This window comes from Centropristis striata, chromosome 16 (genome assembly GCF_030273125.1).
Source record: "Centropristis striata isolate RG_2023a ecotype Rhode Island chromosome 16, C.striata_1.0, whole genome shotgun sequence".
Classification (NCBI taxonomy): Eukaryota; Metazoa; Chordata; class Actinopteri; order Perciformes; family Serranidae; genus Centropristis; species Centropristis striata.
In genome coordinates this window covers 30,310,729-30,327,894 of record NC_081532.1, presented here as the reverse complement: position 1 = coordinate 30,327,894, position 17,166 = coordinate 30,310,729, and the positions used below count along the sequence as shown (strand labels likewise).

At 36.9% G+C, this 17,166-nt stretch overlaps 3 protein-coding genes across 5 annotated transcripts in view; 1 reads left to right on the top strand and 2 right to left on the bottom strand.

The window, feature by feature from the left end:
* Window positions 1-2,445, bottom strand: part of tmem63c (transmembrane protein 63C) — a 41,378-nt gene extending 38,933 nt beyond the window's left edge. For all 3 annotated transcript variants that reach the window (XR_009395874.1, XM_059353617.1, XM_059353619.1), the window contains exon 1: window positions 2,418-2,445. The gene's annotated coding sequence lies outside the window, so the exon portion shown is untranslated. The remainder of the gene's footprint in view (window positions 1-2,417) is intronic.
* Window positions 2,446-4,226: 1,781 nt separating this feature from the next.
* On the top strand, window positions 4,227-10,738 carry zdhhc22 (zinc finger DHHC-type palmitoyltransferase 22). The gene is made up of 3 exons (XM_059353603.1): window positions 4,227-4,321; window positions 5,779-6,336; window positions 8,381-10,738. The coding sequence occupies exons 2-3, from the start codon at window positions 5,781-5,783 to the stop codon at window positions 8,656-8,658; spliced, it is 834 nt and encodes a 277-aa protein (XP_059209586.1). The 5' UTR covers window positions 4,227-4,321; window positions 5,779-5,780; the 3' UTR covers window positions 8,659-10,738.
* A 62-nt stretch (window positions 10,739-10,800) lies between these two features.
* Window positions 10,801-16,342, bottom strand: cipca (CLOCK-interacting pacemaker a). Its single transcript, XM_059353602.1, is given in 5 exon segments — window positions 10,801-13,155; window positions 13,157-13,909; window positions 14,194-14,363; window positions 14,839-14,954; window positions 16,231-16,342. Coding segments are annotated over 4 exon segments (1,104 nt in total). The 5' UTR covers window positions 14,945-14,954; window positions 16,231-16,342; the 3' UTR covers window positions 10,801-13,080.
* Window positions 16,343-17,166: the final 824 nt, after the last annotated feature.

The window sequence follows — 17,166 nt, the reverse complement described above, 5'->3', positions numbered from 1 at the left end:
TCAGCAGCTGTTTGATGGTGTACAAGTACACAACACCCATCTCCCTGTTGTGAGCTCTTTTTTTTCAATCTCAGCTTAAAGTCTCCTGAAATATTCATGTCTGTGTGATACTCAGCGATGACCGGCGTTCATTTACTCTCTATTCTTGGTAGAATTGCTGTGCACTCTTTCCTTTGAAGTGTCAGATCACATCTTAAAGTGATAGAGCGCTGAAAATCTTTTGATTAAAAAACACTCAATATAAGTACACTATCAGCACTTCACTGAGGTTCTAGAGAGTGGTCAAAGGCATCAAAACATGATAAAAATGGTATGTTTAGGCCACGGACTGAACAAGGTCCAACCACAAACACAGAGTCCGTTACACTTTCAATAAAATACATGAATGTAAGATTATGCAGCTGCAGATATACATCAGATAATAGAATTTTCAAACAGACAAAACCTGTTTGATTTAAGGTTGTAGTAAAAAAAAAAGTTCATCTTGATCATGTCAGTTCCAGAAGATTCCAATGGTGACTGTTTTTCAAAAGCTACTAACACTTTACAGTGACATTTCAATCCTACGGGGATTTGTCACTGACTGAAATAAAAAAGTGGCCATAGCCACCATGACATCACAATTTTGGCATTTTGACTGTAACCCTGTTGTTATTTTGGAGCCAGAAGTGACCATATTTGGACAAGAGAGTTGAGCTGAGGACACCATGCATGTCCACCTAAGCTGACTGCAGACGACTCCAGGCGAAGTTGCCGCTGACAAATTTAGCAACCAAAAACAAGTTCATGGCTTTTTAACTGTACACACTGCTACACATCTATCCTGAATGGAAGCAAACTGTCTAGGAAGACACACCCTAAAACACACCTTGCTTTATCTATTTTACTCTAAACGGGAGCATCATATACACAATGAGCATCATGCTGTATTGAAAAATAATAAACCAGCGATCAAGACTTTAAACTCTTTAGAAAAATATTTACTGAGGTCATACATCAAGTGAAAAGTAGGGTCCTTTTCTCATAGTCTTCTATACAACTGGGCTTCTCTTTGCAACCACTGGAGTTGCTTTAGGTACACATTGGTTTCACTTTTCAGACCAGGAGTCTTTGTCCTCTTCTTTTATAGTCTACAGGACTATGTTATGCATCAAAGACTATGTTTAAAGTCGTGACACTACAGCCTAATCCTTCTTGAAATGTCTTGTCTTCAAAAGCACAACATATCTATTTATGAAAATGGGATCCCGGAAACACGACAGAGCTCCTCTCTAATTAATGAACAACACTAATGACCATCATCACTATCATTTATCCCCAGATGTAACGAGCCGTGTACAAACTGACTTCAGCCTGTAATACAATGCTCTATTATGAACAATAAAACCTTTCTCCATATTAAATTATTTTTTCCAAAAACTCATCTCACCACATAGTATGACATAATCTTCTGCATGCTGTCATGCAAATGCCACGTACGAGTGACCCACTAAAATGTCAAAAAGCTATTAGAAATGCGGCATTTTAAAGGCCACTTCCTTTCATCACAGTCAGGTGCAAATGGCAGGAGTTGTAAATAGCATACTATGGAGTCTGCCTACTACACTACAAAAATGACTACAAAACAAAATTACAGATACACAAAAAAACAGTTTTGTGCATTTCCAAAGGAATGCAATCACATAATAATTTCACAGGATGTAATATACTCAGAATATAATCAACTCAGATTACCTCAGAAATTTCTTCAAAAACATTTTTTTTTTATTAGGGCAGCATAAAATGTGCTGAATATGTAATGAACATGAATTCAACAGGTCAAGCTACTTGTTCACTTGACCAATAAAGGCTTTGTGTGTGTAAAATGTCAACAGAAGAGACTATAGCTGGTAGCATGGTCACAGCATGGCTGAAAACCTAAATATCCATTATGTGTTGTTGTTGTTGTTGTTGTTGTTGTTGTTATTATTATTATCTGAATGGAAACAACAAATTACACTGAATGATGCTCCTAAAGGTCTCCCACCCAACTGACTCCATGAGGAACAATGGGGATAAGATGTTTGGTGTGTAAGAGTCTGACACGTTGCCAGAAACATCTTCATCCTGAACAATCAATAACACCACTGTGCCATGCTGCAGGGAGCCTTTCAACGCGTATACTCCACCGTATTCTAAAAATGGTGTTTTTCTAATTAAAATAAATTGTGGTTCTCTCTCCAATCAGACACATTTCGCCGACTGTGTGTTGCCCGATTACTGCAGCAATCACAACAGTCTGCACACCCACCACCTTCCTCCAGCTCTGTAACTTGGTAAAAAACGATTGCGCCATAAATAGCGCATCGAACCCCTCCAGTCCACATTTAGACCACCACACGGATACATGACTTTAAAAAGAAATCCACATCGCTCACCTCAGAAAGCTTCCTGGTCGCTGGCGTCCGGTGATGATGAGGCTGCTGGCTGCTGTGTTTTTTTTCCTCCAACACCAAGAAACAAGAGAAACTCCCACCTACTCAGGGTCCGTCTGACAATTAAACACCTGCCGGGAGGGAGGCTGCTAAGGGATCGTCAAGGAATGCTTTAACTCCGATATCTTATTTTTCGCCTCTAATTTTAGAACACACCAAATGACTACTAGCCTATATAATTAGCTGTTATTCACAGACGACATCATTATTTTCTAGATGAAATACTTCTTCTTATTATTATTATTTTTTAAAAAGACACTGGCAGAATGGTTCAGGCGAGGAGACAACACAATGTAAACAAAGTGTGGATTTATCCCGTCTGCTTAGTAACAGCAAGATATAATACATCTATACCAATAATCTGACAGCACTCTAATAGACTAATAGATAAAATAATTGAGGATGCATTGCCACCTACTGGAAAATTGTCTTTCATGCACTGTCCCAAACGCCCACAGTCTTATTTTAACCCAGACAGATAAAATAAGCTTTCTTTAACAGCATGTAAATGAGTTTAAATGAGTCAATACCAGGATAATGATTGTGGCTTTAAGAACTATGACTGGCATTTACTCTCTTATTTAGGTTGTTTTTGTTGTTGTGTTTATTTTTTTACTAATATTTTTAATGCATGTCTATATGAATGTGGCATAACAACACCTTTCCAGCATAGACACTAAAGGAAAAAAACTTTGTTTTTCACGCACTGGTCAATTTTGAGATTTTGGCCTTTTTTTTTATTCCATAAGATGCCTTCTTTCAGACTAGTGGGGGAAAAACATCCAGAATACATATTAAGGTGTTTATTTCACTACTTTGCATTTGAAGATTTCTCCTAAATTTACCTTAAGTCAGCATTAGATAATGCCTCATGTGTATATTTAAACCTTGAAATGATGCATATTAAAAGAGGGATGGGGGTCTATTTAGAGAACATGATCTGCCTTGTTATTATATTATATTTTGAGATCTAGAGGAATATATATAATCTTTTTTTAATTTGCATGATTTTGTATCTGTAGGTTTATTGTCTGTTTTTATTTGGTTTTATGACAAGAAGTACCAAACAGAATTCTGTTGTACAATGTACAATGAGAATAAAGTGTCAAAGTATTATATATTGCCCATTATATATTTGCCCCTAGGTGAATAATAATAATAATTATTATTATTATTATGTAGCAGCTGTTTTACACAAAATGAATCTCCATTTACTATGAAAAATTAAAAGTTACATTGAAACATAATACATTCTGTCTTTTCTGGGTAAAAACAGCTGTACTGATCATGAAAAAAATCGAATATTAAATTTTTAATTTTCCAGAACATATAACATCACCCAATAGCAAAGGTTTCATTATGTTGTGTATATTATAATATCCTGCCTATACCACAAAATATACTGTATCTTCTTTTCTTATTATGGCTCCTACAGATTATACAGAGGACTTTTTACATGAAGCATGTTGGTGAAAGTAACACACCTCCCATTAGACTAGACAGAGCATAAAGAAATGTGTTAAATTGCTTTATTGTAAGCAATTAACTGGGGAAGTTTCATGTTGATATCTATAAGCTTTGATATCTATTTGATATCTATTTTTTTATTTATCCTATTCATCTGTGGTGCCCTCCTAAAAATGCAGGAAAAGAAGGAAAAACAGACGCATCCAGACCAACAGGCGGCGGTAGACAAAGGAGCAGACACCCCCAACAATAAAAAAAAAAAAAAAAAAAGGACGTGGATGTGGCTCAACACTTCTCTGCGTTTGAATGAACGTGCTGATCTGTGAGCCGAGGCTCCGCGGTGCTGAAAGGACAGCTCCTCCACTCCCCGACATCTGCAGGTAGGCAGCCGGCCGGACACCGTCAGCACGAGCCGTTTAATTGTGTCGTCATGGAAATGAATTGATTGACGCCATCATTGGCCTCATCTGTTTCCTTAAGAAAACAGGAGGAGAGGAAAGTGCGATAGTCATTGATTGGTACTGAATGCTTTCTGTCATCTAGGGCATTCATCGGGCTACAGTAGAGCTTCCCAGCGTTATATATATATATATATATATATATATATATATATATATATATATATATATATATATATATATATATATATATATATATATATATATATATCAAATATATTGAACTATATATATATATATATAGTTGAATATATTTGACACCCAGTTCTAGGTTCAGTCTGTGGAATCTTCTTCTTTTTGTGTGATTCTGTGATTTGCACATCTGTCAGTGCTGTAGGTAAGGAGATCACAGAGATATTCTTGGTATTCTCAGTGGCCCCTCAGAGTCCCTAGGCCCTACTGTGCAGAGAAATTAGTTTTTCTCAGCTGCAGACTTACATTCTCTTTATGAGATGAGCAGCCAGATCACACGTTTCTTTATGATCTGTCTAGTCCAATGGGAGGTGTGTTACTTTCACCAACATTCTTCATGTAAATAGTCTTCTGTAATGTGTTGGAGCCATAATAAGAAAAGAAGATACAGTATATTTTGTGATATAGGCAGGATGTTATAACATACATAACAATAGGAAACCTTTGCTATTTGGTGATGTTATAAATTAAGCATTAAATATGGTCAGTACAACTTTTGTTTTTACCCAGAAAAGACAGAATGTTTTGTTTCACTGTAACTTTTAATTTTTCATAGTAAATGAAGATTTATTTTGTGTGAAACAGCTACATAATAGCTCGTATTTTAACAAAATCAGCTATTTTTTCCTGAATTATTGAGATAATTATCTTAGAATTCAGTGAAAAAAAAAGTTTTTTCAGAACATTTTTTGTGAGAAAAGTTTTCATGTAAAAAGGTTTTTCTGAATTAATGATAATAATATGAGATAAACACCTTTTATTCAGAAAGAAAACCTGGGAAAATATTTTTACCATTAAAAATGAACTTAAATTCAAAAATCATTCCATCATTAATTTAGAAATATTTTTTCTCAAGTCAGTGCGTTATAATTCTGTATCTAATATTTCCAATTAAAGTTGATAATTAAAGATACATGACTTCCTGAGAATTTAATTTTCCCTTCTCCTCTTTATGGAAGCCCATTTTTACCAATAAAAGCAAAAAGAAATGAACAAGAAAATGTAGCTTTGTGATGAGAATAAAAAGATCCTTTAAGTCATTATAATGAGAAATCTCAACATAATAACTTAATATCTTAAAATGATGAGAATCTTTCTTCAAATAATGACCTAATATCTAAAAAAAACAAAAAAAAAACAATGAATGAACAATCTGCTGACTGTTTCTTACTTTTATTCTGACACAGACATGTTCACCAGGATGTTAAAACTGAGGCTCCTCAACGCTGTAGCTCCTGCCTACTTCTTCATGGCTACAGCAGTCACCTTCATTTTGCACTTCTGCTTCTTCATCCCAACCATCTTCCCAAACCCGGACACATCACTGACGGCTTCTACAACTCTTCACACGGTTGTTTTCCTCTTCTTGATGTTCAACGCACTGGGAAACTACATAATGACTATTAAATATCCTGCTGAAAGTGCCAACGAGACCATGGTTCCGGTGTGTTCGGCGCACTGCTCGGACAAAGTGGACGCACACTACCTCCTGAACAATCGCCACTTCTGCAAACTGTGCAAGAAAGTTATCCTGAAGAGGGATCACCACTGCTTCTTCACTGGGAACTGCATTGGCAATAAAAACATGCGCTACTTCATCATGTTCTGCATCTACACATCGTGCACTTGTTTGTACTCCCTGGTTCTTGGTGTGGCCTTTCTAACAGTGGAGTACTCCATCTCCTTCGAGAACCCACTCACCTTCCTCACTCTTCTCCCTCTCTCCACTGGTTACTTCTTCATGGGTGAGTTAAAATGTAATCATTTTAATGACTGCATGGTAGAAATATGCGATTGTCAACATGGTCTCACAGAAATCCGTGAAATAGCCACGGAATCACTCAAATTTCCGTGAAACTGATACGGATTTCGCTACAATGCAAGTTAATGACAGTCATATCCCGTGGCTATTCCAACATACAAAGTGATTATGTACATTCACTGAGTGAATATTTAGAAAATAAAACATATATTTCTTACTAGAAATGTGATCAAAATCCATTTTTATGCAGAAACAAAGTCAAAATATTGATTTTTTTCACTAAAAAAGAGAGAACTGTCCGCCATGTTTTTTGTTCTGACTGCCGGAACCTTGAAAGTCATGTGACTTGGAACAAACCAATAGGAAAAAATATCCAAGTCATTAACTTGCATTGGTGCGAAATCCGTGTCAGTTTCACTGAAATTTGAGTGATTCCGTGGCTATTCCACGGATTTTGAGTTAAGCGAATCCGTGGCTATTTCACGGATTCCTGTGAGACCAGGTTGGCTAATGTAGTCTATAAATGGTAGATACAACACCTTATCCCACTGGTCACAATTGTGACCGAACATAAAACACACTTTTTCACTAAATTTTCCATGAAAATCTTTAAAAATAATGGTTCATATTTTAAAAAGAGCTACTCATGACACATGATTTGGATATTTTCATGTCTTGGAAAAATTTGGGATTAAATGGGTTAACAATGGAAACATGATAAATTCACTGTAGAAAAAATACACAGCTGCCCATAAAGTTGGAATAATATTGTTTTCACACACAATCCTCTGTTAGCCCTCCTGTCATGTTGTGGGTCAAATATACCCATTTCAAAGTTAATATTTTTTCATTAAAAAAAAAAAAAATCAATGTAATGTAAAACCATTGTATTTTATATGTAAGTCTTTCCAATGTACATTTTAAAAAAAGTTTTAACATGCATTTTTTTTATGAAAAACGAGTGAATTTTCCTCTTTGAACCATGATCTGTGAGAGGCAAAGAACACCATTGCACTAAATATTTATTGAAATGATTAGTAATGGAGTTATTAATTAAATATAAACAATGTTTATTGGGATGTTTTAGTTTCTGACACTTTTGGATATTTAAACATGCCCTGGGTCAAATTGACCCACGAACATTATTGCTGTTCCTGAGAAAAGAACATAACAGGAGGGTTAACTGTGATTTCATTTTCATTGTGATATGTTTGGAAGAAATTGATTAATAAAGTTTTGAGAAGATATACACTTTATCTTTCAACAATTAATCACATTGTCACAATTGTTTCATGGAAAGAGGTAAAAAAAAATAATTTATTCCAACTTTATGGGCGACCGTATATTTTCAGTTTTTCTGAATAATTGAGATAATTGTCTCAGAATTCAGAAAAAAACATTGAAAAAGTATTTCTGTGCTTTATCTGAATTAATAAGATGATTGTGTCAAAATAGTGGAAAACAGTTTTGAATTATTTAGAAGCTGAATTATTGAGATAATTATCAGGAAAAAATATTTAGTTTTTTTCCTGAATTTTCAGAACATGTTTTCATGTAAAACAAATGTTTTTTTTTCTGAATGAATGATAATCATGAGATAAACATCTCTTAATTCAGAAAAAAAACCTGAGGAAATATTTTGCCCCTTGAAAACTTTTTCTCTAAATGCAGAAATAACTACCTTCTTAATTAAGAAAACAAAACACTTCTGAGGTCAATGCATTAAGATTCTATATCTGATAACTCCAATTAAAGCTGATAATTAAAGACACATGTTGACTTCCTGAGAATTATTATTATTATTATTAGTTTATTTAAAAGGGGACAGTACAATTTCATAAAACACATGATTATACATGGTTAAAAAAGCCAGAGTTAGCCAGAAGGCCAGTTTTCATCTGTAGTCCCCTGGCCATGATGTAAAAAAGCAGAGAATTATGAAACAAAAAACAAACAAACAAAAAATAAATAAAAATAAAAATACGTACAATATAGTTAAACTTTACCTTCTGAATTGTTGCCCTCAGGAACCATCTCAGGCCTGCAGTTGTTCCTGGTGCTGATGCTCTACGTGTGGCTGGGCATCGGCCTGGTCTGTGCAGGCTTCTGCTGCCAGCAGGTGCTGCTGGTTGCCCGGGGACAGACCTGGTGTCAGATGCAGAGGGGGCAGCTCGTGGAGAACCGCAGCCCCTGGAGAAACAACCTCAAGGACGTGTTTGGTACCCGCTGGATCCTTGGCCTTATCCTGCCTGTGCAGACGGAGGAGATGTGCTCTGAAGACACAGACGCACAGAAGCAAGACTGACCACATTGATAGCTCCCAAGACAAACGGCACAAGATGTAGAAAATGCTTGATGGTTGGTTTTAAATACTAAATGGATGCTTTGTGACCTTTAAAGTAGTCCATGAAATAGCTGTTAGCACACATTCCTTTAAGGACAGGAGCCATATATCAGTGTGAAACTTTATAATAAGTGCATAGTGTAAGTGTATCCTTTAAGTAAGTAGCTCTTGACAAGGCAATATTAGGACTGATAAGTTGGTCGTTTGATACATCCAGCAGTTTTACATGCACTAGTTCATGCTTCAAAGTATAAAGATGGCTTTGTATAAGTGCATGCATTCACAGCTTTGCATTTTTGAAAATTATTATCATGCTATTGACTTTAACGCCTGCGCCACACGGTGCTCTGAGATTACCAATCAAGTGTGTTGCTCTTCCACACTTTATTGTAGGACGCTAGAGTGTGACATTCAGGAAATCTTACAGTAGTTTTCACAACAATAATTAACTTTGACGTTAAGGGCTAGCAGACAGGGAAACTACAGTATGTGTCTACAGCATAAACTGCCGGGCTCGACACCATTGTTCTGACAATAAACTGTCAAATGTTGAGCCGGATTTCTACTCAAATGATTGTGACTCAGACAGTACAGTGATATGCTCCTATAAGAATGGGTGGCGGGGAAATGTGGAGATGATTAACCATATTATTATCCAGGGTATTATTCACAATGTGCCATAAACCAGCCTGGTCTCCTGAAAACTACATTCCCATACAACACAAGTGCCAAATAGGATGTGAGGGAAATGTAGTTTCCCCAGGATTACGTTTGTTTTTAAGGTATCACAAATATGTTACTCACCAAGTCAGCATAGGAAGAAGGTTGGGATGGAGGAACAAACACGGGACTGTCAGCCAGGAGACAGCTTTGTCCGTTCAGGGCTACTGTAGAAACATGACAAGTACCCTGAAGGTCTCATAATAAGCTAACAAGTCTTACTTTCAGGTGATTACACACTGATGAAAACAAAGCTATAAATATGTAAATTAACTTCATTCATTCATTCTTATTCTTACTAGTACCGTTACAAACGTATATGTTTTAACCCAAACCACATTCTTTTCCTAAACCTAATAGAGATGTGAGTCAGCAAAGGCCCCAAGATACTTGAGTCACAATACCATATTATTGCGTTTTTAGCATTTTGTTATATGGTGAGTATTGCGATACAATATATTGCGATTTAACTGTTTTTAACTGCATTTGGTGAAATAAATTAAATCAAGAATTGTTTTGTCGAATAAGATAAAATTCTCAGTCTATTCATCTCACCTCAGTCTTTTTATTTCTCCACAATGAGAGTCAAACCCACAGACTGACCAACAAAGTCAGTCAAACATTCAGTCAAACTGAACTGAACTGATATCAAACATGTATGGACGACAACAACTGCAGCATTTTTATCAAACTTCACTGCTCTGAATTTCTTTGAATGGAACAAAAAAAGTCTTACTTTGCAGTGTTATTTTGACTTCCAAACACGATATCCTGACACATGGTGCCTATAGATTCTTTAGATCTTCCAGTTCAATATGATACCATTATCTCCATTCCTAAGTGAGCCGGCTATCGATGCGAAGTATATCAATACTTGGCAGCCATGAATTGATATATTGCCACGTAAAATGTTGCATATCAATTCCCCCCCCTACTAACCAAGTAGTTGTTTTTTTTCTTTTTCCCAACATTAACCACCATTAACTGCAACTTTAATCTGGGGGGGAGAGGATATGCTTCCCTTTAAAACATTAAAACGACAGAGCAGTTTCTTGTTTGGGAATATAACTTTTAGGAGACAGGGTTGCATTAACCACATCTTAAATGCTTACAGATGACCCCAAAGATGAGGTTCTCACTACACTGCTAACAACAGGGCCCTCTGTATAACAATAGTTAAGGACTTTTCACTGTTATGCTGCTGCTAAAGCTACTGACATATTCAACATCATGTCAAAGATGTTTGGGGATTTCAATTATTATACTTTATAGAGCTATTTTGTCTATTCCTGTTATACCAATAAAAGTATTAAAATCACAACGTGCCACCATTATTCTTGTTTTAAAAATTTCACATTGTCAGAGAGGAAACAGACAAGGTAATTGTCTTTAAACAGAGTTTTATGACAGTTCATCATTAGTCAAAGTGACATTTGCTAAAGAAACAACACATAAAGCACTTTTTTTTTACAATAACAGGAAAAAGCAATCAAAAAAAACTTTGTAATGCTCCTTTTGCCCTTTAAAAACCAAGGTTAATTTGATATTCTTAGTTTTACAACTACACATGATAAGAAAATATTGCAACAGTAACGTAATGTTTCTAAAATCAAGAATACAACAGTTAACCTTGACCTAACATTTAAAACTGAACCATTTATGACTTGTCTTCATGCTATTCTTTCGACATACCTCCTAGCCACGGCATGATTTGTCTTGTTTCAATGAAGAATATTAATTCTTTGGAGACCTTAAAAGTACATTCAACTTTCTTCCACATGAAGCTCAAAAATCTAAGCTGCTCAAGCATTGATATGAAGTGCAAACATGAACATATTCAAAAAGGCACAGGCATCCAGAGAAACACTTATATTCACATTGTTCAATCAGATGGACTGCTCGTTTAGGATAAATTGTAACATTTGTCTAAAAAAGTTGTCAGTAATCTTATAACTAAAGTGCAAGAGTCTGTAATATGAAACTATTTAGTTGTCATTTCTTCGCCTTGACATTTCAATTAATACATAACACTAAGCTTAAGCAGCAGGAATGAACATGGCAGCAACATATGGAAAGTCATGAGATTAAATGTATGGCTACAACACTTCCACTTGCTACAGTTTAAGCTTCTGCAAATGCCTACGTAGTTTTTAAAGATCTTTTGAAATATAAAAGAAAGTGTTAGAATGTGCTTGGCTTATTATATTATATTATTTATTAATATTATATTAATGGTTTTTATTCACATAGCTCAGTCTTGGTCAGAGAATTATAAATTAAATAACACTGACACTAAGTAACAAAATTATATTTAAAAAACAAAAATGTTATGGTTTTGCCAGCCCTCTGAACTCTCCCTGTGAGCTTTCCAGCTGTTTGAGAATACATGCTGTTATTATATACACTTCCTCAGAAAGGAGGCATCTGCTGCTCATTCACTGTCATTTACCCCCCAGTTAAAAAACAAAGCAAAGGACAATACATTGTCCTGTTGATCCTACATCTTGGTAGAGGAAACTGAAACACAGGCCACATGTATCCGCACCGGGCTTAAAAATGATGCTTATATTTTTTCTACAGCTACACATACAGGGTATGTATAAGGAATTATCCAAATGTGCCCTCACAATGTGATGTTTACATGCACATATAAGCCATAGCCCTATTGCAAGTGATACTTGCTATTTTTGAAACAGCAGAGGCAAGAAAATTCATTATAGGCAAGGGTTTGAAATGTAAGCATGCTTCTTAAGTCCCACTGGGCATTCATGTGTGCTTCAGCTTCATATTAGACCAGCACTTGTGAATGTTAAAATTATTTGTCCTGTCCTGATAAAAGCCTTAAAGTATGTAGTTTAGTTTATAGTTATTGTTTGTTAGATATAATGCTAGATGCTGTAATGACTATTCTGCACTAAGGCCCTGAGCACATCGAGTCTCGTCGCTAGCTAGTCAAGCCTCTTTCACAGTCCAACAACTAACCAGTAAGCCTATTGATCAGCAGCATCATACCAGACTCTCTGCTGAGTAGGGATGAACAATTTATTGTTTTTTGACCAAAATCACGATTTCAGACAACACGATCATGTGATCGCCAATGCTGCGTTTTTTTGTTGTGTCAACTATTTTACACATACATGACGTCCATCTCCCTACCATTCTGCCAAGCTCACCAATCAGAAGCTACTTATGGACAGGTCACCCAAACCAATCAGTATTAAATTGCTCCTCATGCTTTATAATGTTAACATGGTTTGAGGCTGCAGACGGGCACCAGAAACAGGTACTGTGCAGAACCTGTCGCGGTAAAGTTGCACCATCCAGAGGAAACATATTAGACATTGTACACATTCTGAATATTGCATTGAAGCTGGATTTAAAGAAAATCCTGAATTGAATTGAAATCCCAATATCTGTCAGAAAAATCGCAATTCGATCTTTTCCTAAAATCGTTCAGCTCTACTGGTGAGTATAATGCAGTTTACTATGCTGAAAAATCTAGTTAGCTGTTGGAGTGTGAGAGAACTTGGCAGGCCCACCACGCTGTTTCTTCCCCAACATGCTGCTCCTGGAGCGTCATGTCCCAATGTAATCCTGGCCTAAGACAGCTTTGATTGTAAAGATCTGTATGTTTCCACATTCAATAAATCATATAGTGACCCCTTATTGAGAACCGCTTGTCATGTCCATGGATATATTACGCAGGGACTCTCTGAACTTTAGCTCCACATTGCTCCTTGTCTGTGTGCTGTAGAGAGATCTGCAGTTTAGTCCAGAGCTGCGGGTCTCCGCTGCCCAGAGCCTCCAGCAGCAGAGCAGTTTGCTCCCGAAGCTGCTGCAGCTGGCCTTGGGTGCGCTTATTCTCTTTGATCAGCTGCTTTGTGCGCATGGTGATCCCCAGTAAGCCAGACTTGTTCAGAATGTTGTATGTATTGCTGAAACGTTTCAGTTTGTTGTCTTCCACTGAGAATGCGTCATCCTGGTCGGCATCCATCCTGTAGCTGTCAATATCTGTCCTGAATTCATCCATGTAGGGGAGCAGAGAGCTGGTCCCCGCCAGCGAGGAGAGAGACTTGTCACTGAGTTGCTGCTGACTCTCAAATGCCTGCAATTGGTTGTTTGATGCTTCAAAGTTGGAGATAGGTTTGATTGTAGTTGGCGGTGCTGGTTGTGGGCTCGGGGAGGTGTAGCGCCTGTGGCCTTGATGGTGCCTCCTCTGTCGCTGGTCATAGCCTGACGTTGAACTCACTCTCACCTTGGAGGATCCGACCCTCTTCGTGGGAGTGTCTGCTGGGTGTGGGGCGATTCTGGGATATGACTTGAGGATGGGCATGTAGCTTTTTGATTGTCGGACATTTTCAGAGCCAGTCTTTGGAGAGCTGCTGCTGCCATTTGACACCATTGGTTGGAGGAGAACCATCTGTGGCTGAGGCATTACTTCCAAGGGTGAAGGAAACCCCCACTGATTTTCTGCTGGAGTCATTGGAGATGGCTGAAGAGTAAAAAACAAAACAAAAACATCTTAAAAAATGTTCTAAAACCTACAGTATATACCTAAAATGCAGGACATACTAAACACAAGGGCCATATATAAAACAAACAAGCATTCAAAACAGTGCAGTATAAATATGATCCATTAAAAATAACCATCAAATTACATTGTGCAGAATATCTTCACATTTACACTCTTTTAGCTGAAGGTAATTTCACCATAAATTGACAATGGAGCCCTGTATTAGTGCTGAGCAGCATCAGAGATACATGGCTGTATTTTACCTGCTTTAAGACAAAGTTATTCATGATGATCATTGGAGATAGTCCAGCGCATGAGCCTCCCATCACAGCCACCTGCGGACCAGTTGGGTCCTGGCTGACTATCGAGCCATTCCTTCCTGCATCTTCAGAGTCAGTCAGATCGACTGTACTGAGGTACTCAGAGCTGGCATCTGAGGAGGAGGAGGAGGAGACAAGCGTATGGGTCTTGTCATGTTTTAGCAACATATTTACCTTTCTATTGCACAGCACTCAGGCTGAACATTAGTACTTTGAAAACAGTGACAGATGCAGATAAGCCTAGCCAGAGCGTCAGGAAAAGGATATGATAAACATAATGAGGAGTGCTACACCAAATCCAGGTCAGCCTTTATAATGTAGATAACACTATCCAATAGAGGATATAGTAGAAAATGGATAGATATAATAGAAAATGTGACCTAGATCCCTACATTTGATTAGAGTTGACCTTGTTTATGATTTGACAGTCTAGTTTTCCTAATCATGAAATGACTAATGATATACAGATAGACCAAGATGACTTAACACATGCCATACTGGCAACACTACAGTAAGAAAAGAAAACATACGTCAGGTCATACAAAAACCTAAAGGTGTTTGCTACAGACTAATGTAATTGAACCAAACCTGAGAAGCCTGAATCTCTCTCCAGGTCAGACTTGGATGCTCCAAGGTGGGTTGCCCTGGTGAATGACGGTGTCCTGTGTCTGTAAGGTCTACTAAAACCGCTCATGGTTGCCGTTCTGGAAAAATAGAGAGTTACGAGTTTAAATGTAACTGACAAAATCAAAACAATGGTAATGTAACCAGATTAGGACAGAAAAAGTAAGGAGACACAGTCAACTTGTTACCATGAAATTGCTTACACTAAATTACTTTTTTATCATAATATTTTAGTGTTTCAATGGCAGGGATAGTAATAGTTTAACTCAGTTGCTTGTGGAGTACAACTCACTGAATGAATTGCTATTCAGTTTGTTACATGAACTATCTACATGTAACTTGGTAGTGGTTAGGTCAGTGCCGTCTCCCCGATGAGTCTACTCTACACCAAAGGCCAGAAAATCTATTAAAGTCGCTATTTTCATGTCATGCAAGGCACTACGATGGCCAAGCTGTGAAATATTGCCTCATTAAAACTGCCACTTGAAATTGTTTGTGTGCTGACTACACTAAACAGTAAGGCCTGCACAACTGTACTTGTATTTAATGTTATATTATATTATATTGTAATGTATTGCTCCCACAATGGGGAAATTCACTTCTCACAGCAGCAAAAACAGAAGAAAGGGTGTGATTATAAATTACAGGGGGGGAAAGTATTAGTTTGAATGAAAAATATAAATACAGATCAAGATTATATAAAAGCTGTGGTGAGTTGTTTTTTATTTACTTAATTGGTATTCTACCATGCCTTGACCTAATTCAAAGAGAGAAGCGTATGCATGTTTCAAACAAGACATTAAAAAGGTAAAAAAAATATTTAATATTATTAGAGTTGTGTCTGTTTATTGAATTGTGCGTGACGTTTAAGGGGCCTGTCACCCCACACTGAGTTTCATAACAGAGCTACTGTGACACATGCTTTCCCGACAGTAAATAAGGTATGGTGACGTCAAGGAAAGGACTTCAATGCTAACAAACACTATCATAAGCTGGGAGCCTGAACTGTCTATTTATAACTTCCTAATGCAGCTAATGTAGCTAACGCCAGTATTGTTGTTTACCGTTACACATCTGTCAACAATAGCAGAATCTAACCGTTAACGACAGTTAGCTCACGTGTTGGCAGCTTCAAATAACACGCAGTTTACATTTTACACGTTTAGACAACTACGCTGCTGCCAGTAACAACATTAGAGGAAGGGGAATAAAACATTAGCTGTTGTCTGTTTCACTGTTTACTGCCCTGCCCCTGCGCTGCTAGCTCAGTTAGCTCAGGTATCAGCGGAACAACCAGCTCAACACAACATTACCGATAAGCTATGTGACTAAAAGTATCGGTTTGGTAAGCCTTACCAGTACGCCCTTTGCTCGTAAACAAATATCCGTTTATTGTGGCATTCAAGATTAGCTTTAGCTGTTAGCTGATTGTACTCGACTGTGGTCGTTATCTTCTTCAACGTGTTCCCTGGTTTGACTGCAGCTGGCAGCCTGTAGTGTTGCATTACTGCCACCTGCTGGACGCCTACAGGTCCGCTTTGTCACATTTTCCTTCATCAGTCACATCTCCTGCGTTTTCCACGTCCACCACCCTCCAGTATGTTCTTTAACTCTTGTGTTTTTTTTATTTCTTGCATCATGTCACGTTTCCCTCGTACTTCCTTTGACTGACAAGCACGTTTTATTTTTTTTTTCAGCGTCTCTGCAGGTTTCAACGAGTCAAATGTAAGACTTTCTAAGACTTTTTAAAGACCATATTGAATACATTTTAAGATCCATTTCACATCCATTCATCCCCATTCTGTTTACTTAATTGTTCAATTATTATTTGTTATTTATTAGTTGTTGTTTTTTGTTGTTGTCACTGTATGGTGACCTTGAGTGATAAGAAAGACGCCTATAAATACATATTAATAATGTATTATTATTATTATTATTATTATTATTATTATTATTATTATTATTATTATTATTATCCATACTGGCAAAATAGTACAAAAGGCATGAAGGAAAATCGGAGGCCGGAATTACTTGCAAAGTATATGAATTTATTCACAGCTCTTTCACATTTGAATAAAAAAATGCTTAACCTAACTAAAAACACCAGAAGCCTCTCTATTGTGAACTAATATTTGTTTAAAACTCAAAAATTGAAATATTTAAAAGCCAGTCTGAAGATTATGCATTTATTTTAAATAAAAGTATAATTTATACATTTTTAAAAACCTTTCAAAATCGTATTAAACACATTTTATGCAATTTTGAGAGACATATTAAGGCCTTAAATTCAAA

Bases quoted from the DNA above. Each gene is read 5' to 3' on its own strand.
- zdhhc22 (XM_059353603.1), top strand. From the start codon at position 5,781: ATGTTCACCAGGATGTTAAAACTGAGGCTCCTCAACGCTGTAGCTCCT. The intron at 6,337-8,380 runs GTGAGTTAAAAT...TGTTGCCCTCAG, and splicing joins CACTGGTTACTTCTTCATGG to GAACCATCTCAGGCCTGCAG.